The 25,426-nt window shown below is 38.8% G+C and overlaps 1 protein-coding gene across 6 annotated transcripts in view; it reads left to right on the top strand.

Annotated features, from left to right (window-relative positions):
• NCKAP5 (NCK associated protein 5) overlaps positions 1-25,426 on the top strand; it is a 192,181-nt gene that overhangs the window by 3,095 nt on the left and 163,660 nt on the right. For all 6 annotated transcript variants that reach the window (XM_042827394.1, XM_042827393.1, XM_042827395.1 and 3 more), the window contains exon 2: positions 17,700-17,833. In XM_042827394.1, coding sequence (XP_042683328.1) covers positions 17,700-17,833 — 134 coding nt within the window. The remainder of the gene's footprint in view (positions 1-17,699; positions 17,834-25,426) is intronic.

Raw genomic sequence — 25,426 nt, 5'->3', positions numbered from 1 at the left:
AACATACTCTAAAGAAGAGAATAAATTAAAGGATTGCATTTCAAGACTAATGTCCATCATCAAAAATATATGAATAGTCTGTAAGAGCCAGTTTTTCTATGTGGTTGTGTTGAAATCTGATTCATTATACATAGAAGTGAGTGAAAATGTATTTGTAAATTGGTTTAATAAGGAGAACTGAATACATTTAAACTGTAAATACCTGACAATTTGCTCAGTTTTCTCCATTTTATGAGCAACCATCAATAAATATTGATGGTTATTTGTTATCAAAATCTGCTCTATTGTTAGCCAGCCTAGTAGGAGTGTTAGCAGCACCAAGGTTAGCTGTAGTGTGGCTCTTCCTGTTGCTTTTGACCTTCAGATCTTTAATGTGCATTTTAGGAATTTTCTTAGTCATGTTTCTTCTGACTCTTCAAAGATATTTTACCTTAATTTAAAGGAAAGAAAAATAATTCCTTCATGTCTGTACGCTTCATACTGACCTTAGTAGAGGCTGTGCAGGTGTCTGTGGTGACAGAGATTCCATTAAAATTAGCAGCGTTGAATGGGTGAAGTATTTATTTCAAAACATCACAGAAAGTGGAAATTGTTTTAGTTATGAAAGTCCTTTCTCTCTTTTTTTTCTTTTGACTCATTAAATCCATGTGTTTGTACCTAACTTTTAAGTCATAGACTTTGTACATTTAGGACACAGTAAAATACCAGCTTTTGTTCAGCTTTGTGAAATTTTATTCATAGTGAGCATAGTTGGGTTAGGAAAAAATGAGGAAAATGATGCCATAGTAGACAGTAGAGTCCTTGTGACAGGGTAAGTGTTGTGTTAGCAGAGACCTAGATTAAAAATCTAGGATGAACAAAAAGTACACAGAATTATGTGATGTTTTCATAACTTGGATTCATTTAATAACTACTCAGAGAAATGCTCAATATGCTCTTTATGCAGTTGCTCTGTATGCATACATGCTACATGGTTGCTTCATTTGTTTGTACTTCTGCACCCAAGTACTTTAAATCTATTCTATTTTCTATTAGTTCAGTGGCCTGTAACCTACACAAAAGAAATCATACCATTTTGGCAATTTAGCTGTGAAGGTTAAAGTGGGCTGGTAGTGCCTTTTATATCTACATGGCTTTCACTTAGGGTGGGCCTTGGGCTCTGATTTACTCTGTGTCCTGCTGTGCATTTAAGTGATGCAAAGTGATTATCGTGGATCTTCCTGGTGTTTGTCTATTCCACACCTGCACCCTTTTGTTAAAAACCCACCATGCTAACTGAATGTGAGGTCCCCACTGAATAGGTTTCCACCCTCTGGTAATCCTTCTGCATTAGATTGATTTATGAATGTATCAGATTCTTTGTTAGCATGTAAACCACTAATTAATTTAAAGCTCTCTGTGGAAAAATTAAAGCCCTGGTTAAGGCTTTCAGCAGGCTCAGATGGTGCTAATAATGGAAAAACAAGTTATATTAATGAGTTCTGATGCGATCAGCACAATTCTTGCTTTACAAACAGTTTTTGCTATAGAAGAGACTGCAAGTTTTTAAATAAAGAGTAAAGTAAAAGGGAAAGGCAGGAAAAAAACTCACTGGAGCAAGAAATCCCGTTATTACCAGGAATGGAGTCACTTCTGCTGTTTAAAACTTTCCTAAATGTAATGTTTTTAGATACACATAGCAGCCAGTTACAAAGCCACTGGGATTCAAATGCAAACCAGTCTTTTTTCCCAGATCGAATCAAAACTTCTAATGTAATCAGCTTGATAAGATCTCTCTCACTTCCTCTTCTTATTGTGAGCTGCTGAACTGGAACATTGCATGGTTGTGCTAGGGTGCAGAAAAGGTCTTGATTGAAATCTTATTAAAATCAGTAGAGATTCTGACCATATTCTTTACTTTTCCATACACCAGGCTGTTTTGTGTGTAATTTGTTTCCTTTTCCTCAACTGTAGTGCTTTAATATAGCTACTTGTTTTAGGTGGTAGGAAAGAGGTCAGAGCTGTGCCTGATGGTACTTTGTTGAGCTGAAATGAAATGAAATTGGAAATAAAAAAGCAGAACTCCATTTTGCATGAGACTGGAAACGTGCGTTGATAGAGTCAGGCCATGGCTATGGGAAGTGGCATTTTGTCTGCACCTCTCTCAGCTCAGAGCTGCCTGTACTTCTCGTGGCTCCCAGTGCCATCCAGTACTCCATCTCCCGCCACACTGCAGGTGTGCACTCAGCACTGACACTGATCCTAATGCTGCCCATCAATCATCCATCCTGGAGCCCCTGTTTCGGGGAGCACAGTCAGCATTTTTCAGAGCCTTTCCACATCCAGATGCTTTTCACATCTACACCATGCGCCTCATCCTTACACCAGAACAGCAATCCTGTGCTTGTGCTTCAGTCCTCACACATGGAGCACAGCATGCTGTTGTCAGTGAGACGGATCTGTGCTGCAGTGGGAGCAGCTGGAAGAGCTGCTGGTGCAGAAGTGCCTGGGTCTTGCAAAAGTAGATGGTATTTAGTAATAACTGAAGTGTTGAAGATGAGATACAAAAGGCTAAATTCTCTTTTCCAGCTTCTAGGTCCTTACGTCTGTGGAATCACTTATCTGTGCTTTAATTAGAAAGCAGCAAAGAGAGAGGCAGAGTCACTGGTGTAAAATGTCTCTGTATATTCAGTGTCCTAAATCAGAAGGAAGCAGCCTGACCATTGTGCCTTCTCCTTGCAGCTGTTTATTCGTATAGCCAGCAGTGCTGTCCTACTCCTTGTTCTGAGGAACTATGTCATATGGCCCTTAGAGAAACTCAGTGGCATTTGTAGTTGTTAACATCAATAACAGTTAGTGAAATTATTTGCAAGCCCCATTTAGTGCTCCTGGACCTCATTAATAGTCCATATGTCACCAGGCCAAATGTCCTCACCCACAACTTTGCTGCTTTATCTTCAGGGCTTTTAGAATTTGTAATCCAGGAAAATATTTGCCTTTTTAATTCTTCCCATGTCCTAAGTATTTTTCTTTTGTTTGCTTCAAATGTGCAAGTACACTGAAGCTCTCTGTTCTGGTATTTTAAGGATTTCTGAATTTAAGGATTCTTCAGGAGTTAACATATGAGACCCCTCAAGAGCCATTTTAAAATGAATGTGAAAGTGAATCCGCTTGCTCACTGTCCTGAAATTGAAGCACTAGAAGCCCAATTATGTCTGCTCAGAATGATTCTGGCTTTCATACTCAGCTCTGTCTCTTCCTGCTTAATTAATTTCTATTGTTTTTTTTGTTTGTTTGTTTGTTTGTTTTCACCAGGTTTCTCAAACTATAAGGAACGTGTCTGTTAAAATCAATTTATTTCCAATCTATTGTTGGTTAAAGTGTGGTAGAAATTGTGTGATGGAGCGGGTATAAAACGATCCTGTGCAATCCCCCCTAACTTCGTGGCCTTTCCCGGTCTGGCTTTTTACCAGTAGAGGGAGCTGTGTTCATTTACAATAACACCCGCGTCCGCAGCCACGCTGAAAACAAACATTCGATGGCATCTGCTTAAGCACAGGATGTGTGACAGCGTAGAAGTGGAGTGCACACTGCAGTCTGTTTTGGCCCCGCCGGAATGTAAGGTTTTTTTGGAGATGTAAAACATTAGTAGCAGTATTTGAAAAGAGCTTTGCAGAGCTCGGTGTCTGCCTCGGTTTTGGTGTTCTCTTGCTGCAAGTGACCAGGGTGGTGTTACAGGTGCCGGCACAGAGGATAATTGAGGTTAGGGCTGAAGGAGCAGAAATAAATGCTGTCCTTCCTGCTGGAAGCTGACAAAATGGTTTGTCTCCTCAACAAGTTTCTGGCAGTGTTTCGTCAGCGTAAAAAGAAGTCAAATAGAATTATATAAGAATCACTGAGCAGAGAAGAACTATTTGCAGAATGCATTTATATGGGGTCTGAAAGTAAAAGAGGCAAACTGTAGAAAGTATGTTGGAAAAACTAGCTTGCCCTCAAGTAGAAATTGCCATTTATACATTAGATAACAAAGGCAGGAGATGCTGAAGGCAGTACAGAAAAAGCATGCGCAGCTTCGTAGCATCTATGGGAATATTTAATATCAGAGTGGCAGTTGGCTTCAATGTGGAGCAAATCCCACTTTATGACCAGAAACAGCTGCACCCTGCTCCAGGCAATACCTCGCTGCCTAATAGGAGTGATGCACACACGCACTAATAACAGTGAATTGTAGCCATTTTCATATCAAAGGTTAAGCTCTGCAATCCTGAGCTCCTCCGGGCAATGGCATGAGTTGACTCTGGGAAGCTGCACACTCACTGGATTAATGTTTTTGCGAGGATGACCTGAATAGAGGCACGGTTCTGCAGCCTGTGGAGGAAGGACATTTATGGTCAGGTTTTATCTAATTCCAGAAAGCAAGCTCAGCTGGAGCAGAATTAGTCACAATGTCTGGAAAGAAAAGGTGAATGGAGGAGCTGGGCTAGCAATTAGAATTTCATGTAAACTGGGAAGGTAAATTTATACAGGTTAATAGTAACAAAACCCTTGTCATGACTTGGCTTCATGGCTTGCTTTTTTTTATCAAAGGTTTAGCTCTGCAATCCTTTTTTTTTTTTTTTGAGTAGCTAGGGAAATTAGTATGTTAAAATTAGAAGAAATCACTGTTGTCTTACTACTTTCCTTCTGTTGATGCAAATTCTGGTCACAGTGTCCATCTCAATGATCTTGACCTTTTCCCATTGTCATTGTATTTGTATCAACTCTTCCATGGTTCTGTGGGTTGCATTACAGTTGTGTTCATGGTGATTGGAGTGTATAACTGATTTACTGCCTGGAGTCTGGCTACAACAAAGCAGAGAGGACAAGGCAGTGCTGCAATACTGGTTCCTTGAATTGTCCTCCATCTGATCAAGCCAACCAACGTCATTGAATGCTTTCACCACTGGATAGGGAGTGAGGTCTTTAATTTCTTTATCTTTGTTGTTCTCTGTGAACTTTATTATTATCATTTTTAATATATGGCACTAGACAGTGCACAATTTAATCTGCCTTATAGCACCTTAGTTTCTGTACAGGTTGGATATTAGAAAAAATTTCTTAAATGAATGAGTGATGATGCTGTGGCACAGGCTGCCCAGGGAAGTGGTGGAGTCACCATCTCTGGAGGGTAGATGTGGCACTGAGGGATATGATTTATTGGGTGTGGTAAAGATAGGTCAGTGGTTGGACTATCTGATCTTGGTGGTCTTCTCCAACATGAATGATTCTGTAATTCCATGATTCTAGGAAGTGCAAAGTTGGTATAGCAAGTGCTCAGTTCTGATTCTGGTGAATGTTCACTTATTTAAATGGATGCAGTGCTCTGGGAGCTTGTACCATTGAGTTGGTTGTGACCACTAAAATGAGACAGTTGGGCAGTGCTTTAGATTGCATCGTACCTTTACTGCACCAACTCTGTGTTCAGGAACTAGTGCAATTGAATCCTGATCCAAAATAGAAGCTCTACAGCACCAAGAGAACATGATAGCTTTGTCCTTATATGTACATTATGAGCTTATATGTACATTAAATAGTCTGTTGGTGATTAATAAAATAGATGCAGCAGAGACAGGGAAATATGCTTTCACATATTAAACTTAAAACTTAAGCAGCTTTGCATGAATTCGTATTGCTTGAGCTTGTGGCTATGAGTCTTCATTTCTTTTCTGCCCTACTTCAGTCTCATAATCTTTAATTCAACTTTTGCTTTGTCAGGAGTTAGTTTTTGCATACTTTCTGTTTGTTTTGGCTCTGTGCTCACTGCTTTGTGATAAGGCATCTTTTGATATTCTGTGAGATCTTTCATAATGAAGATCTCATGACATACTGTTCCAAGTCTGGAACTGGTGGCCAGACTTGCTTAAATGTCCTGTGAGAGGCAGCTGTCTAGACTGTGGGAATGACTGTGATGTTTGGACTGTGTTATTTCCATACCATTTGGCATGATGCACTCTGCAGTTGTTCTGGAGCTGAATACAAATACAAGTACTATGCTTGAAACAGCACCTGATACTGGACCTTACCTAGTTGTGAAGTGGCTTTCACTCATTCTCCAATCTGTGCCAATAATTCATTCTTTCAGTTCAATAACTGTTGTGTGACTTCAGATAACTAGGATATTGAAATCCCTGCTTACTGTATCCACAAGAAGTCCTATTCTTCTTTAGTTTTGGTGTCATACAAGTTATGCTACCTCAGTCACCCAATTCTTTTATAATCTTGTATACAGTACTGTCTGACTCAAATTGGTTATTTGTACAATGGGCTTTATTCTGACTCATCTCCTGTCTGTATGATTGTTTAGGTAGCGAACTCTTTGGGGAAGAGGATCTTACAATGCTTGTAAATAGTGCTGAGAGCCTGGAGGTACTGATGTGCTGCGGATAATCACAGCCCAGCTACTTGGGATGAATACTGAGAGGGAATTTGGCTCAGTATGCACAGGCCATGCAGCAGTCATTTTGTAATTACATCTTTACACTGCAGATCTGTGATTGGCATCTGTGGTGACACTGCTTATTTAGAAATGATTTCTGAGTTGCAGATTAAAATTATCCTCTCTTGGGAAAGTCTTGTTTCTGGGCGTACCTATTAACAAGTGCCCTGAGGCAACAACTGGCAGTTTTTCAGTTAAGAAACTTTTTCCTTGGCTGTCAGGGGAGGAGCAAGTCAGAATTCCCAGAACCTGTGTATGATTGCCCCAGATAGCTGAAATGATGCTATTTCCTCAAGTGGAAATCTTGTGATGTGGGAGATACTGTATGGAAAGATGTGTTAAATCAGAAGCTGGTAAATGTTTTTGTGCTGAAGATAGGTTTTCAGAGTTGTTGGCAGCGTTCAGTAGCTGTATGTTACATCAGTTGGTAAGGGAAACCTCTTCACAAACTGAAATATGTAGGAGGAGGTGAGTGGAAAGTTAGGGCATGAAGAACATGTGTAATCCAGCACATTGAAAATGAAGAGCTTTATAAGGAATGTAAACAGGCTTTCAGAAAGATCCTTGTGAGCCCTCACGAGGCAAGAACATCAGTTTGTAGCAGCACGTTTGATCTAACACAGGTGAGATGGAGAAACTCTTCTGAGCTTCGTGCTTTCCATGTAGCCACTGGCATGTGTCTGGATGCCAGGGCAGGGACAGAACCAGCTGTGCTGATGGGGTTCACCTCCCTGCCTCACAGTAGCTGAAAAACTGAATCATCCATTTGCATACCTCATTCCAGGGAACCCTGCTCTGTTTGACTTTGTCTGTATGGTCAGTATAGCTGGGTTATTTCTTTTCAGCCCCATTTAGTCAAAGATTGTTCATATTTCGCCTGTGTTGAATTTGATTTCAAGCCTGATGTCTTAAGTGAGTTATAGGAAATTGTTTGGTGCAGTGTTATATTACACATAGGAGCATTAGTGAACAGCAGAGTTCCTGTTCTACAGACAAACAGCACAATTTCTTTCTTGCCAAAGTTTATGAAACTATATAGTCATAAATAGTTTGCTAGCCCATTCTTCATACTACTTGTACCCAGCAGAGGTAAAGCTGGTGTGTCTGTGAACAAGTAGCTCCATCCTGTGTAAATAGATAAATACAGAAATGAAGATCAGAGAAGTTGATGTCAGAGGTTTTCTTTTCCTTTGGAAGTACATCATTCTACGTGTTCTAGAAAGGGAGGGAGACCGAAGTTGGGGGAGAGCCTGGCTGACACTTGAGCTGGAATTAGTCTGTGGAACCTTGAACAGACGTTCAAGAGAACCTATTATTGGAAAGTCACTCTGCAAAATGATACCAGGTTGTGATGCAGTCTTTCAATTACTCCGGTTGGACCAGTGAACAAATTGAAAACACCATGCAAACTTGTTTCTTTATTTTTTGAGTTCTCCCAACCACCAGGCTTGCAAACTCAATCTGGCCTCTGAAAGTGAAGCCAGTTCTTCTAGATGAGTGCATTATCAGTGTCATGGCAGCTCTGTTAGAATTACTGTTGAGGATGCACCAGCCAGCAAAAAGTTCTCCACGTTTCCCTGTTGCCTCCAGCAGTGCCTGCAGTGCTTACGGAATGAAAATGATAAAGAGGTACATTCATCAGAAAACTATGGTGATAGGCCTCTGGAATACTTGCAAGAAACAGCTGGATAAATCAGGTGTCTTTTTGCAGTTACTTGCCGACCTTAAATGAATTCTACAAGTGAACACAAAACAACTGTAATAAGATCTGACATGTTCATGAGCAGTGCTGTGAAGAGTCTGAGAAAAAGAAATGCTGCATGGAAGCGTAGCTGGCAGCAAGTAGTGATGCCAGGGATGCTGAGTGTGTCAGCTGAGAAAGGCAAATAGAAGTGCGTGTGTGCAAACTAAGATATCAGTTTGTCTCACATCCGTGGGGACATGATGGTACTACGAATGTTTCTGAGCAGCTTCTCATGATTGTCATGGTTCAGTTCTACATCTCCCATCCTCCCAACTCTAGATTAGCCTGACATCTTTTTCTCTTAACTCCGGCATATCCTAATTATTAGCAGGAAATGCAAATAGTTTCATGAGAAATCCAGAATGTGAAGAAGCATTAACTCTGCCCAGCATCAGAGCACACTGCTCCTAGCATCTGAATAAATCCAAGTTCGCTGGAGCAACAAAGCACAGTTCCCCTGCCCTCTCATTTTATACCAAGTAAAACTTCTAGAAGTGTTTGTTTATTATTTTCAAATGCTCATCCTATGTGTGTTCTGCTGCATAACTCCTACCTCACTAATGCAGATCCAAGTGGGAAATGCTTGATTCAACCATGAGCCCATTTGTTCTGTGAGCACTCAGTCACTTAGAAAAGAAACAATTTAGATCATCTGAAGAACACATTGGTCAGTTATGGGGGGAAAAAAATGCTTCGGGCGTAGGCACACAGTCATTTCAGATAAGCAAAAGTGGTTTAGGATCTCCCCATCTTGCTTCTGGGGGTTGCTGTCCCCAAACCAAGTTGGTAGGGATGTTGTGGTCCTCCATCTTCTGCTCTACTGCACAGCCAGCCTGAAGCACGCTTAGTGGTGTGCCGAGTTCACTCAGCTGCCTTGTACAGGCATAACCAGACAGTGGCTGTTAAGTGATGGAGGTGTTGTGCATAGCTGTGTGGATTTTGTCGTCAACGATCTTGGAGAATCATAGTAAGACTTGGAGAAGTTCAGTGGTTTCTCTTGGGCAGTGAGTCCTGCTGCTAAGCACAAGTTAATGGAAATAGGCACAAACAAAATAACACAGCACTGTAATGAAGTTTTCCTTTGTTCTCTATGAGACTTTGTTTTTTATTTATATGAAGACAGTTCCAGTCTTAGACTGGAACTTTATCAAAACTGACAGCAATTATCTTCCCCTTAACTGTAAAACACAGCTGTGCCATAGCAAAAACTGAATGTAGCTTAGGCATGTGCAAATGTGAAACAGCCCTACATTGTATGGCCTGGGCTTTCCTTCATGTACCTGTCAGTGTTCAGTGCTAGTTCTGGCCTTCAGTATAAATTTTATTTAATCAAACAAGTGGGAAATGTAAACTCACAGATAGTAGGTTTGGTTTTTTTGCTTGTCTGCAAATGAGTTAATAAAAGCTTGTTGTTAACAAGTTAAACTGGGTGTAAAACTTTGCTTCTAAGAAGAGAAATACATATGTAGTACAAATTTTTCACCCCCATTGCTGTACTTAGTTTTACATCTTGCTAAAATGCAAGTCACTCTGTCAAAAAGCTGTAGTGAAGGGCTTGGAATTATAATTGGCCATTAAAACCTTGCACATTTCTAGGAGGAAAAAAACCTGTACATTACTTATTACTTCTACTCTTTTTCGTTTTGGTATTGACAGACGTTTGTTCTGCACATATCTGAATATTAGGTATTCATATGAATTATGTCTGTTGTAATATTGTTTCCAAGTTTTTATTTGATCTTGAAAAACATTTCATTATGTTTAATTTAGGGAAATGAAATTTCTTTAATTACTATCTGTTGAAGCTATTAAAAGCTCAATTACATTTGCAAATTCATTTTAGAAAAGCGTTATCATTTTAAGATTAATAATTAAAAAAAATTCCTTGATCTGACTGTGTGGGGATTTCTAACTCTCTAAGAGTGCTCTCTTTATTTCCTCATAGGAGATGGGTACAATATGGAAAGGAAAAAATAATTAGGCTGAGAACTGAGGATCAATACAAATCTTTGAAATTATGCTATCAGCTGTGAATTGGAATAAACAGGAATTGTTTATTAGAGAGATGTGATTTCAGAAAATGTATTGCTTGCCATGATTCAACATTAAAAGTATGATATGGAGATGGTCTTTAAGAAGTTCTGTGTTGTTGTGGCTGCTGGGGTGCAGATGTTTCACCCACCTAAAGCTTGCTTGCACGTGGCATGTATCGCTGTGTGGATTGGGTGTAATCACTGGTATACAGGGAAATGGGTGCAACCGGCTGTAGCGTAAGGAAAGTCAACCACAAAGCTGGCTTCTGTTTGTTAGTTTCTGGTAGACTAGGAGCGAGTTGAGGTTTTTCTTGGTGATGGGGTTTTTTGGTGTTTATTTTATTAATGGTAACTCATGTTTCCTGTGGCCTTTGCTGTGTGTTTCCCAGAATGACGGGGCTGTTTGGCACCAAGGGGTGCCCATAAACTGGAACTGTTGGAAGGGATGTGCAGACAGAAGAGCTTGCTATCCAGCTCTGTGTTGAAAGGTTTTATGAATTTTGTAAAAAAAAAATATGTATAACATAAATTCTGTCACAACTGCAACTATATATACAGTATTGTTCATGTAATAGCCTGCCTAATTCTGATTAATTGTAGGCTTGAAGTGATAAAGGAGCTTCAGCACAGCAGTTATTCTATTGTACAGATGCAATTAAAACTGTATCACTGCAATATAAATAATGCTAAATTAAGTTGCTGTCCTGCCACATGGTGGCAATTTTGAGCTACTGCACAATGAAAGCTAGCATCTTATTTTATTCAGAAGTAGTAATTGTATCAAGAAAGTGTTTCTAATTTACTTCAATTGCTCTGGAGAAGTGTTATCACCAAAGAATATAAAGTGTGTAAACTACTGTCACTAAAATATCACTACTGGTAATAAATGTTTCCTATCTTGCTATTCATCTCAGAGCCACGCAGAGCTTGAAGTTTCCATCTGGTAGTTGTGGAATGCATGTGCCTAGTCTGTTATGAGGCAAAAGAGAGCGATCTATTAGCACATTAAAATTTAATAGTGAAAAATAAATTATTTGCTTCAAATTATTCACTTTAACTGTTTTTAAGGCAGTTATAGAAAATGCTAATACAAGTTATTTAGTGCCAATTAGATTTTCCTGGTTTATTCAGGGCAGCCTGTCGTTGTGGGAGCAGAATCCTATTCCAGAGTGTCATCATTTTTTTTCTCACCGGAATGAAAGAGCTAGAAGATACCAGCCTGAAATTAGGAGATGCTGTTTATACTATGTATATCTTGCTGTTGCAGAGCTGTAGCAAGAATAAGGTTGGGAAAAATAATTACATCCTGAAATAATTGGGGAGAAAAATAGAGGTATAATATAAATCGAGGAACTTTCTTCCTCAGCCTCTGTAGTACAAGTCAGCATCAAACGAAAGGGTAATTCATTTTCATTACAAAGCAGCAACACAATTTCACCCTTTACTTTATTTTGAGGAGTTGTGGAAATAAAGCTACCTTTCCCTCCGTGAGCCCTATGAGTGCTTCACTTACTGCTGCTACGTCTTAATGCTTCGCAGTACTTTAAAACACCTTAACTTCATCCTTGGGAAAGCTTTGAGTGTTTTGAGAGTATTTGTTGATATTCCCAGTATAGCTGAAAACAGTAATGAGGGACAAAGGCATATTAACTGTCAGAAAGTTCTGGTCTCAATAGCTGGCTGATTTAATAAAGTCTTGTTACTGTAAAATGATTCAGCTGTAAGCTGCCTGTTAAAATTGTAATAAGCACAATAAGCAGTGCACTTCTCTTTTCCATTCATTAGGTAGTGTTTTTTCATGCTGTCAAAGTCCACCACGAGGAAAGCTGCAGTGTGCTGCAAAGTTGTTTGTCAGTGCCTTGGTTTATTTTTGCAGAGAAGTATTGATTACAGAATGAGAAACATTTGGTTTAACAGCGATCGATGAGGAGCAAACAAAGGACACTGAAGTTTGACTCATTTTAATTTAAACTAAAATACAGTACCTGGTACAATTTATGATGGGTAAAAAATGGTCTCGGCCCCCTCCATTCTTCTCATCATGTTTCTTTCCTGCTGTCTGTGAGTGAAGGAAGTTTGGACTTTGGATTTCAGTCTCACCCCTGCTAGGCTTGGGACCGGGCTGCAGAAGGGGAGTTTGGATGCAAAGGTCCAGACCCGTGTGTGAACCTGGGCTTGGCACAAGGCAAGGGCAGGGCAGTCTGCTTCTGGAGCTGGCCACACCAAAGCAGTCTCACCCACCGTCTGCCTTGGAGGTGCTTGCTCAAATAGAGTCTGATTTCATGCTTTATACTGGGAGGAAACACTCACTGTATTGGTGCCTGTCCCAGGTTTCCTGCTTGTCACCTTAGGCAGCTTGTTTTTCTGTACATTACTTCCTAACAGTAACTTTCCAAGCCCTTGTCTGTGTTGCAGTACACCTCTATGTTGATGAATGCCATCATGTTTGTATCCTGTCCAGAGAGCTCAGCTGATAAGGAGACCAGAGAAATACTGAATTCTGATACAATAGGGAATATAACAGGGATTGCTGTCTGCAGCATTCTTTATTGATCTGGTACAGATAGACCCCATTATTGCAGTGGAATGGTGGGTTTGAGTACTATGAATGTGCCTATTGAGCGTTGGCCACTTATGTGCTACACAAACTGATTTGCAGAATATCAGTATGCTTCTCATAGTTGCTGTTTGTTTGCTTGATTTTTGTTTTGTTACCTGCTTCTGCAGCCAGCTTGTGGTCAGGCCATAGGATGGTGTGCTCCGTGCTAGGCTATGATTAAATTATTACTGTTATTGTGAGGTATCAAATGTATAGCATCAGAAGTTACATTAATGCTTACTGAAGTACTTGCTTTAGGTCAGCAGTTACTTGATGCTTTGCTGCATGATGGCTGGGTTAGATGATCTTAGTGCTCTTTCCCAACCTTAATGATTCTATAAATTGTAACCAAACAAAAAGGCTGTATTACTTTCTTCCCCTTTTTTGAATTCATTACAAAGTATCTGCTCAAAATCAATATTAATTATGCAGAATTTGTGGCCCTCTTTAGCAAATGCTTAAAAATTGTTAAAAAATTAATGTGCAGGTTAATAGCCTGATTTAGAGCAACATTAAGCCTGGGTTAAATGTTTTTGTGTAGACTTTTTTTTGACAAAATTGCTCTCTGATGTTGACGTAATTACTACCACAGTACTTATGATACGTTGAGCAAGAAAGATCTTTTGTGTTTGAACTCAGCAGTCCTGTTCCACCCGGCTGTTCATAAAAATGGCTTCTCACAAGGTTCAAACATAAGCTAAACAAAAAAGGAGGGAGCAGTTTCTGTGCAGCTGTTGTGCTGTCTCCCTTCTGAATAGCAGCAACAAGTGCAGTATGTGCCTTGTGTGCCTGCTGAGCCCCTGGAAAATTTCCCTAGCCAGCACCTATAGTCTTAAATTGTGATGCAGGAGAGGCAGGCACAGCAAAATTCACAACCTTATGGCTGGGTGCTTGGCTTTGCCTTTGTGACTGCCACTCCTGATGTATGCTTTTATTTTTTGTTACTTTTGCATTTTGTAGTTCTAAGGGTCATTCAGGAGCCCTAAAAGAGACGTTTTCAGTTCAGTGTAACATGACATCAATAGTTCTCATGCATTTTGTTTTGATCATGTATAGCTCAAATTTGATTTCTTGCTTACATTTGAGAAGATGAATTAATGTGCAGAACATGTCCCTGGCTGGATGAGAAATGAAACATTTTGACATGAATGTTTCTACACTTACACAAAAAGGAACTCACTGGCATGCCGACATTTGCTCATGAACATGATGAGTAGCTGGTGAAACTTGATTGCTCAAATGCTCATGAAAAAGTAATTGCAAACAGTATTTGTTCAAGTGTTAAAATATTCCAATACTTAACACAAAAGTATGGGTGGAATTTGCTAACCCTGCCTTTCACTCTAGTTTGTTCACATTAAATATTTTGTGTATTCGGAAAGCTATCAGAGATTTGACAGGGAAATGTAATGGAAGAGAGTCTGTCTGGAGAGGGAGAGGGAGAGTAAAGCAAGAGTTGTGCTTCTGAGAGGAGAAAGTTAACTATGAGGAGAGGAAGTGGGAAAGATTGAACAGAGCTCATGGAGAGAAGAAGCTACAGCTACTGAAGAATTGGCAAGTGAAACACATACGACTTCATTTGGAGAAGGCAATGATGTTAAAACATAGTGATGCATTTCACAATGCATTCTTTTCTATGTCATGTTTTCTTCATGTTGCATGCTAATTGTACTCCTTACAGTAAGCTTTTAGTCTGTGTAAAACATGGAACTACTCTTGGCCACTTCATGTGTTTTCACATACCTTTTACACAAGAATGAAGTGGGTTTTTCATGGAGGAGCTTGTAGAAGGCATTATGACAGTGCAAAATTTCTGGAGAATGCAGGGACGTCATCTGTTATTGGGATGAAAAAATCTCCGACCTTTCTGTGCTGGAGTTTTTACTTCTCATTTGTGCCTCCTTGTAATGGCATTTCTGGGTTTGAATAAAAATCTTGTAGTAATGATCATTGCTTTCTGCTTGTGTACCTGTGAGTGTACCGTGGCAGAAGCATAAGCTTTGTACAGCAAGGTGCTGATGTAACTAATAGCATGTTGTGATATGAAGACTGGACTTCCTTCCAGAAGTTCCTAATATTTAAGCATTTAATTTCTGTAATGTTATCTTTCTTTTACGGATACTTTTCTTAAGATAACTCCTAGGTCTTTTTTCTCTTCTTCCAAAATAAAAATCACCTACGTGTGCGGATCTTTTGTCCATTACAACATTGCACACTTTCCCACGTGAATATGAGGAGTAATGGTGGCAACAGCAATCCATGATCTACCAGCAAAAAGGAAATAAAACCCAAAAATAGCTTACATTGCTCTTTGACCTGTAGGGAAAAGCTTGGATCTGTGAATTTCTGTTCTATATTCCCTGTTCTACTAGAAAATGCGGTTTTGTGGTTAGTGGCAATGTGGCCATAACTGCAGGCAGTATTGGTGTGCAACCAACAACAGATCCTGGCAGTGAGGTGGAAGAAAGGATATTAATCTCTTTTTGAAGGGTCAAGTCTTGGTAAGAAATGCTGTGAAGTACCCCAGATATTCACAGGTGTATCATTCTGTAGTCTTCCCTGTGGAGATTCGGCTTTGTACATAATATAAAAAGAAGGTTTATTTGAGAAGCAGAGCATGGTCAGTGCAGCAAGCGGAGAGGTAGCTGCTGTATCAGAGTAAGATCATTGTGGTGGTAATTATGTTGAATGAGAGTAATTGTTTAGTGTATTACCTTAGTTAAGCTGCTACTGCAGCAGGGAGCTCAGGCACAGCCTGGTGCTTGAGTTAGCTGGGACACTTGGGCTCATAGCAGTTCATGCTTTTGCTCCAGGGTAGCATATCAGTTACTAGAGGGACAGCTGCTTATTCATGTTTAAGCCCACTTTCTGTAGGCTCGTCAGCTTGTCTTAAGCACTGCTAACTGTATCTTTCCTCTAAATTATTTTCCATACTGTTCTCTGGCCCTGGATGCTCTAGATGTCTCCTAAACAGCAGTCACTTGTGTTTATAAAAGAAGATACTGGTAATATCCAGCACACAATATGATCTTGAAGCTAGTGTTGATAGGATGAAATCTGGACAAATTCTAACTACTTTGAATAATCTTCCCATATCGTTGCTGTGAGTTATCATTCCTGGGATGGATTCTCTACTGAAGGTGCTGTGCATCTTCTGCTTGATGCTGAGCGCTCTGCTCTTTTCATTTTGACAGAAGCAAAGGATCACTCAGCACCTACCAGGATGTGCTTGCATAACAGTTATTAAATAATTTAGTTAGAACAGTGTATTTGTTTTCCAGCAGTGGGCTTCTAGTTTTGCAATTTCCCATTTTTCCAGGGAATTATTATATGGTATAGGTATTACATGCAACCTACTAGGCAGAAGCTGTCTTCTTTTCTGAGTAATTCCCTATGTTTTTCCACAAGTATATAGATATTTCATTTGATCCTTTGCAGCCTCCCTTTGTGGCATGTGCTTATTTATCAGTGCCTTTTAGATCCTTTTTCTACTTGGTAACGTTCGTATTTTTGGTCCCTTGGTTACTGCTTTATAAATTATTATCCAGTTAGATTTATAACTGTAAGACTTGTACAAATAGTCTGTCTCTCTCATTTAATGCCTTAACACTGTGATATCTTTGTTATTGTCTAACGAAATTTTGTGTGTAATTTCTAGACAAATTTTTGCAGGTGTGTCATGAAAATTTAGGTCAGCAACAGAACTCCATCTGATAGGCTGCCAGTGGCAGTGCACTAAGCACACAGAACTTTTTCTGAGTGTATAGATAGTGTACCCACTACAGCTTTACAGAGGCTTAACTTCTGTGCAACCAATTTGGAATCCCTTTGTTGGGGGACTGTAATGTAGTACCATGTTAATTGCTTATTTGTTTTTTTTTTTTATTGACTCGTTATCTCATTTAAATGCACAAGGATAAATTTAATTTAGTTAAATTTAATTTAATGTAATTTCTGTGTAGCAGTAGGGTCACGTGGAAAAGGCGGTATATACTTTTTTTTTTTTTTTTTTTTAATTCTATTAGCATTTTTATAACTTTTCAGTTCATTCCCTACTCTTCCTAAATCCCATGCACCTACTTTTAAAATAGGGTTTTGAAGTCATTACTTTTATATCTCATTTTTGTGTTTGGATCTGAAGTTTAAAAAAAGCAGTCATCCATAATGTATGTAGATACACCCAGATAGTCCCGTGTGTTGTGGATCGAGCATTCTGATCCTATCATTTCAGCATTAGCAACAAGCATTTTCTATTTGCTTTTGAGAATTATTAGTAAGATTAATGACATTTTCATCCCTCTCCTAGCTTTTTATTTGGATAGGTGGTTTTTACAGACTCTTTGTGATAGGATTTCACTTAATAGATTTAAACAGACTCCGTCCTGCTGATAAGATTCTTGCTCCTCATCCAAAACAACAACAGCACTGCAGAATCATCTCCTACTCTGTTCTTGGGACTGAGTCAATAAGGGTTGGGTGGCAGGTTGTCATCATGACTGCTTCAGGCTTCCTGTATCTATTATGGAGCAAGATCACAGATCTCAATATCATTTGTGAAAATTATTTTGAATGGAGGTGAAGAAAAAGCTCTTCAAAGGAGGGGAGGATGTTTGTTCCTAAATGTCTGTTACGCTGACTTCTGTGAGTCTCAGGAGAGTGAGGAGAAATAGCTCAATGTTGCTGACTATATGGTGATATTCTGACAGAATCTCCATCTCTACGCTGTTATTGTGTGTATTAATGGCATTTTAAAAAACAGCAACAAACCTGAATATTGGTTGTTTGATGATCATTCCCAAATAAAATATAAAATTTATCTTAAAAGTGTTTTACCTATAGAGTAATTTATTAACTTTTATGGTCTTTCAGCGTGAGAAACTGATACATGAGTTGGAGGAAGAAAGACATTTAAGACTCGAGAGTGAAAAACGATTACGGGAGGTAACACTGGAGTCAGAGCGTAACAGAGCTCAGATGCGTGGTCTACAAGAGCAGTTTTCCAGGTATGTTGAATAAGTGAATTCTGCTTAAAATACGGGAACATGCTTTGGTTCAGAAAGACTGATCAAACCTCATGACCGCTTGAATGGAAGGCATCCAAGCCAAAGAACTGCTTTCCCTCTGAAATTTGGTAAGCTTAGCAGTCATTTGGCTGAATGATTGCTACCACAAGTTCAAACGTAAAAGCTTGCATTCTGCATAATGGTGAACATTTTCATTTCCAGGATTTTGTAGTGGTTAAAACTCTGTTAAGTTGTAAGATGTAATGCTCTTCGCTTCTTAGAAAGTGCGTGTCATTGGTAAGTTCCTATTTGATTGTTTGTTTCTGTTAACCATCAGCAAAGATTTTGTTCAATCTCAGTAATGGCAAAAAGCAAAACCAAACATATGTGTTTTACCACCTGGGTAATCATCCTGCTTCTATGAGCTTAGGGTCTCTTCCTCAGATAGGATAGAGCTCCTCTGGAAAGAGAACCACATTACCTATGCTAATACAGGATACTACTTTTCATTAATGGCACCTGTAGTTGGCCATGTGCTTGCCAATTATGAAAACTGCCATTGGTTTCATTGTGCTCTGATTTTATTGTAGTGTAGACTTGATGTTAGAAGGAGAATGCATGGCTTGGAATGCTTTGTTTGCTTTTAAAAGCTTATGTTTGTCATGATAAATATTAGTGATTTTTTTTTTCTGACATTTGGTAGAATATAAAGATATTTGCTTATGCAAACAAACTTTTTTTCCTAAAACAGTGTATTTGTCTTAGCCAGTTGGAGCAAATAATGAAACAGGCAACTAGATAATCTTGTACTGTTTAAAGATGCTATATCATTTGAACAATTTGATGCTTTTTTCCCCAGTGTGAGAATAATTAAATGAGACAAGACAGGTGGTGATAGGATATGTTAAAATCAAGAAAATTGCATGAACTTTGGAAGAGGATGGATAGACAATAATACTCTGGGCCCAAATGTTCTGCATTTCAGGTACAGATAGACTGAAGTGAGAACATAGATTATAGAGTAAGTCTTTTAAATCTGAGCAATTCATGAACTGAATGCATTTAAATAAACATTCCTAAATATACATGCAGTACAGTAGGTTAAAGTGTGATTTGGAGGATGCTTCTTTGCATTTCAATTATTTTCTGTGCATCTGTGAAAGAATAAAACACGATAGTTTATGGAAAGCTGGAAGTTGATCTTTGTAATCAGGCGAGGAAAGCTGTCTGCTCCTATGTGGAATTGTGTGGCTTTAATCTATCAAATAAGCATAAAGTTTGAGATTGAGGACTTCAGAAGGCAAGTTGTTTCGGTTTTTTTATTGATTGACGTTTCCATTCATATCAAGTAAGCAATATTCCAGGCTGAGAGTCTGAAGTAAATCAAAGTTTTCTTTCTTAACATTTGTATAGATCTGCCAAAGTCTTAAAATGACACAATGGTTAGTTTGATAAATATGTGACTGTTACTGTAGAACAAGAAAGCTTTTGAAACTTATTTTCCAGAATTGCATTGTGGTATATCCATGCAATTCTAAATTCGTTCTCTAATTTTACTGGATGTGAACATATTTAAGGTGTGCAAAGATGCTGCAAGAAAATTACTTAATGCTGAAAGTAGGATTTTTCACTGTATTTGAATGCAGTAATTTTTAAATTGTCATAGTATAGTCTCACCTTGAGGTGAAGACTTTGGTGCTTTCTCTCTTAAAACCACTGAGATCTGTTACTTTTCTGGAGTTACTCTTTTATTTCATGTGAGGCCCATTTTGGCATGAGAAGAATGTTGTACAAATGCACAGTGACTAACCCTGTAAGTACCTATCATCCAATTACTTCCAAGATAGTGTCATGCGGTCTGACTTTTCCATTTTGAATATTGGCACCTCTCATGTATGTACAGCAGGTTGGCATTCGTGTTGGTATTATGCCTGCTGCATCTTTATCCAGCTCTGGAAAAAATTGGGTCAGTTCATGATTTTTTGATTGGTTGTAGTTTAGCATTAGTTCCTCCTGTGACTTCTTTTATATGGCACATTGGAGAGCAGCATGCAACTACTGCATCTCATGCATCTGCTTGTTCTCAGTTTCATCTGTTCTTTTCCTGGTATCTGCATCTTCCTACAGCAGTAGGAACAGAAACACAACAACCCTGCCTGAAGCAATAGGTGTGATTTACAGTATTGCTCTAAAAGGCCAGTGATAGAGCATAAATTAATTACATCTCTGTTACATATCAGTAAGTAATAAAATCGTTTTTTGTTCAGCACATACAGCACATGTGACTCCAGATAGAAAGTAAATGTTAAAGCAGTAGAAGAAGAGGCTTTACTTATATTGTTTTGATTACAATTCTGTTTTAAATGGAACAAGTTCAATAGAACACACTGTTACAAAGTGTATTTTGTATTTTTACACAGTAGTTGAAGAGAGTAGTGTTAAGTCTTTGAAATCCCCCTTGGGTAAATTGTACAAATTCTTTCACTGAAGATGATGATGTTTATGGATATCAATGTCTGTGGCTGGAGAGCAGCGTTGGGCTTTTAAGGACAGATGTTACTGCAATAGTAGAAAATGGTCCTTGTTTGATCTGCCTGGGTCCTGCAAATGAGATGAGTGTAATACTCATTAGAGTGTGCTTCACCATGCCCCTCGCATTAATACTGACCGTAGGGTTAAGCCTGTCACTTCTGGCAAGGCGAAAGGTGACTGCTACAAATCCGATAATACTTTGTGTAAAAAGACTGTGTGTCCATTACTTTAAGCATTTGGTTTTCCTCCAGCAATTGCTGCTTCGGGTGCTCAGTTCCAGCTTGTCTGCATGTAGAGTGGAAAGGATGATTATTTTCCTAACATTTCTGAAAAGGAGATCTTTCACGTTTGCAACATCATCACCTCATGATTTCTAACACTGTCACATCTGCTTGGTGGGAGAGTGCTAGAGGACAACACCTGCTTGTCAGAGAGACCTTGCTGCTTGGCAACAATCTGGATACAACAGGAATTATTTCTGGAAAGTCTAAACCTGAGGGTGCCTCTTTAGCTTCTGCAGCCAGTCAGCTTATCTTATGTCCATTGAATTCCAATTTATACCATTAATAAAATTTCAGTCTAGTTCCTGGCAGGGTAAAATGCTCTCCTGGCAGACATTGCTGGTATTCCTTTGATTTTGTCATAGCAGGGATGAATGCAGTACTGTGGAGAAATTCACTCCTTGTCTCAGAGAAATATTGCAGAAGGAGCTGTGGTTCTGCCGAAATCTCTTATCCTCCCGAGTGTACGTAAGGTTCTTGGGGATCAGATTGTCACCAAGGTATCGTTTATGCCAGTGGCTGACCCTGTCATACTGGCCTAAGCTTTTAGATACCTTTAGCCTTTATTCAGTGTGGCTATGTGAAATGTAATGTCAGAAAGTAATGAGTAAATATAAAACAAAACCTGATATCAGGTTCATGAGCATCAATAGTGGAGCTGCTGCTAGGCAGAGCACTTTCACTGGAGGAGCATTTAGCTACTTGATGGACATCCTAAGGGTGTGGTAGAAGTAAAATTGTAAAGAACTCTTTCACCTTTTGCATAAGATAGTGATCCTGGCTTTTGATTTGAAGTGACGGAGGAAAAGGATGATATATATTTCTTTTAGATTAATGCTGATAGGATGAGCATATTAGTATTTTTATTTGTGTGCTTGTATAATACTTGGGTACGTATTTCATCACAGAATCACACAGAATCACAGAATCACCCGGGTTGGAAGGGACCTCAAGGATCATGTAGTTCCAACCCCCCTGCCTAGCAGGGCCACCAAACACACACATTCAGATCAGGTTGCCCAGGACCCCGTCCAACCTGGCCTTGAACACGTCCAAGGACGGGGCATCCACAACCTCCCTGGGCAGCCCGTTCCAGGGCCTAACCACTCTCCTTGTAAAGAACTTCCCCCTAACATCCAACCTAAATCTTCCCTCCTTCAATCCCTCATCCTCACTCAGCAGTGTCAAGCATCTTTAAGTAACTTTTAAGTAATACTCTCATGAATAGCTCTCATGAAGCAGAAAATAAAGATTTTTTGTGCTTTTTCTTTTTAATCAAACTCATAATCGGAAACCCAAAAAGGAGGTTACCCCAGGCTGTATGGGGAGTATATTCCCACTCAGTTCATAGGCTAGTTTGAATTAAAGCAACCATTTAACACCAGTTTCAGGTGTTCTACCAACAGGCAGAATTTAGGAATCTTTTAACTCTTCATCAGGCTTCACTATTTTCAAGCTTCTGTTCTGTGGCTGCTACAAACCATCTGATTGAACTATGCATATTTTCACAACGAAGTTGATAAAAAAAGCAAACAGTGATGTCAGAGTAACTGCAGAGTACTGAAGAATCCATAAACTCAAAACACAGAAGTCATGCAGGGACCAAAAGTTTTACAAGACTACATTGCATGATATATACTGGTTTATGTAATACTTTTAGAAAGCAACGGGTTGCTTTGCATCAGGCATTATTGAAGACACATGTAGAGGTACATGCAGCTCCTGAACTTCTGTGAACTCCTCAGTCACTGGAGCTACATTAAGAGCCAGCTTGTTTCAGTACCCCAACACGCTACTAAGTCATGTGGTGATGTTTCATGACAGCTCTTAGATAATGAAAGCTTCTTTCAAAAGTAAATACGTAATCTTGTCTTCCACAGCCAAAACACAGGGATCTGTGTGCTGGGAAAAAGCTGCTTATTTCTGTGCTGACAGTATGTGTCTTGTGTTTCTGCAAGGTTGAATCTATTGCCCGTTACTGATTTATCAGAGCATGAAATGATACTGTTTCCTCTGTTTTCCTGTGTAGCACTACAATTTAATAGGATGAAGTGTTGTTTTTTTTTCTTTTGCATAATGTAATAGATATGTACCAAAGCAGTAGTAGGCAGTTTACCCTGTGTATGGTAAAGAAAGGTAAAGGAACGCCTAGCAAAGAAGGAGCATATTAATGTTTTCACCACAATTGAATAGTTGGTTTCTAATGTCCATACACAAGTCCACACACAGGGTGTTATCCCCTCTATCCATTACTTTATTTTTTGATAGAAAGCGGTCTGTAATATTCTCTACATTCCCATAACACAATCATCTAGCCAGTGGAGCCTTTCTATCTTAGATACTGTGTGCTATGTATCTGTAACGTGCCTTGTTAGGTGGCTGTTTCATTCCCAAAAGTGAGATCCCTGCTGACACTAACAGAAGCTCCTGGAAGCACGTTCCAATAATACTGTGCTCAAGAGTAAGAGAAGGGATTCCTGTGTGGATTATGTGACTGGGTTTACAAGCCCTTCTATGTCAGAGGACAGTGAAAGCTTCATTTCAGTGAAACTGCAAACTTCCTTGTTTCTGCTGTTTAAAGAGATTGAGGTTCATGTTTGGTGTTTATGTACTGTAAAAACCTGTCCAAGTTCACAGCTCTGTGCATTTTATTTTGTTCAATAATAGGAATATTTTTGGTACAAATTTCTAGTTACAGATAATTCTCGGTTGTAAAACATGCTTCCATTTATGAAAAGAAAGTGCTGATGTATGAGCTGAGTACAATTACAGAGTAATGCTACTGCCTAAATGCTGTTCACTCATGTATGGAAAGGCGTTTCCAAGGCGGGTGGGACCTGGCTGTCAAGAGAATAGCTACTACTTATTAATGGTTTGCTGTTCTTACAGATGTCTTTTTAAAACTGCATTGGAACATGCAAAGTGTTGACTGTTATTTTCCTGTGGAATTTTTCATGGATTAGTTTCTTTTGAGCTTGTGAAATCAAGAAAGTCACAGAAGTCATACATTATTCTGCAATTCCTTGATGCAATAGAAAGAGGCTATTCAAAATAATGGATTCCTTTACATAGTTAGTAGAAATATTCCTTAGCTAGACATGATAAATATCTTAATTCCAAGGGTCAACAGAAAGACCAGCTGATCTGCAAGGAGAAGTCTGCAAAGATCAGCAGAAAATTATTTGTTTTCCTTAGGTTTAATTTTTCCCTTAAGTCAAGCCATTTGATGATAATTAAGCGTGGCTTAAAAGAACGTCTTTTAAAAATGCTTGCATGTAACATGATATTGTAAATTTGGAGTCATTTTTCTGGAAGGAACCTGTCCTAATTATAGTGGAAGATTTCCATAGCTTTTTATTTGTACCTTGCCTTGATTACCCTTATATGTGAAAGACCCAACTCCTTCATAACGTATGTTTGCCAGTAAAGCTTGACGAGGGTGATCTACAGTCACAAGATAGAAGGTGGATGAAAAACAGTTGAAGAGTTAAGATAATTAAAGTAGACTCCATTGATCCATGATGTCTTCATTGTATTCACAGACATCAGCTGTACTCAAACCACCAATTATACCTAGCAATTACATGTGTAGGCAGTCTGGAGAATGAGAGAAGTTCCAAAGGAATGTTTTTCAGTTATATACAAATAAGAAATTGTGCACAGATTAGACTGATTTGCTGTTAATAAAATTGAGTTATGGTTCCACAGTGGTCTTCACAAATGAGCCTAAACACTTACAGTCCCAGTACTCAGCTCAGTTGCTTGAGTTTTAAGTAGATTGTGAGAAACTCTTGTAAGAAGTTTTTTTATTGAATTTAGTGTACTTGCAGAAGAATTGTCGTGGTTAACGATGCTCTGTAGTATGTCCCTTGTGGTACTTTCAAAGGTAGAACATGGCTAAAATCAGATGCTAAGTCCTTAAGGGCAGCTATGGATGATCTGCTCTGGGAAAGCTTTTTCATGATGGAAAAAATAGTGATATTCCCATGTCCTCAGATGTGAGGTTAATCCCTTAGTCATCTCATCAGGAGCATTCGCCAGCCCCATGTATTATAATAATTTTACATGTTTGCAGAAGAAATCATAAGCATCATATTGAAAAGTGACAAGCTTTTGTCTAGATTGCAGTTATAAAACTGTAAATCATTTATTTGTTAGAAGATCCTATGTGCTTTAAAAATGTTAAATTGGAAGATTGCATTTGCTTATAAAACTCTCTAATTTTGTCAATTTTATATGGTGTCTTTATTACAAAGCTATATGTTTTGAAGTGTATAGTAATGAATGACTTAATATAATCTGAAAGTTCTTACATTTCAAAGAAGAAGGCCTTTCCAATAATTGTTTTCTAAAATATCAATTTCTTATCAAAATAGCAAGAGCGAATCTACAGTGGGATGGAAGTCTTCAGCCATTTATTTTACTCAGCACGTAGAACCCAGATCCCTCCTTCTGAAACTGTGTGCTGAAAAATTCCCTAGTTATGTGTGTACCTCTGTCCTTGAAAAAGATTATCTTCATTTCATAACACCTGAATAACAAAAAAATACTAAAAGGAAATGGAGGGAATACCTGTGAGAGAAAAACAATGTGGTGATAAAGAATTCAATAATTCAAAGAGATCTGTTTAAATGGAAATTATGACCTAGTAAAATGATTAGAGACGTTAAACTAGACAAAGAGCACAGCAAGAAGAAAGCAGGCAGAGAGCAGGTGTTACTCTAGAGTCTGCAATTGCTGACTGTAGTGAGTTTGGGGCTGACGTTTTAGAAATGTTTCT

This window comes from Centrocercus urophasianus, unplaced genomic scaffold (assembly GCF_019232065.1).
Source record: "Centrocercus urophasianus isolate 14NV4802_14NV808 unplaced genomic scaffold, USGS_Curo_1.0 seq_28, whole genome shotgun sequence".
NCBI lineage: Eukaryota > Metazoa > Chordata > Aves > Galliformes > Phasianidae > Centrocercus > Centrocercus urophasianus.
Note: the sequence above shows the minus strand (reverse complement) of the source record. Positions and strands in the feature narration are given on the sequence as shown.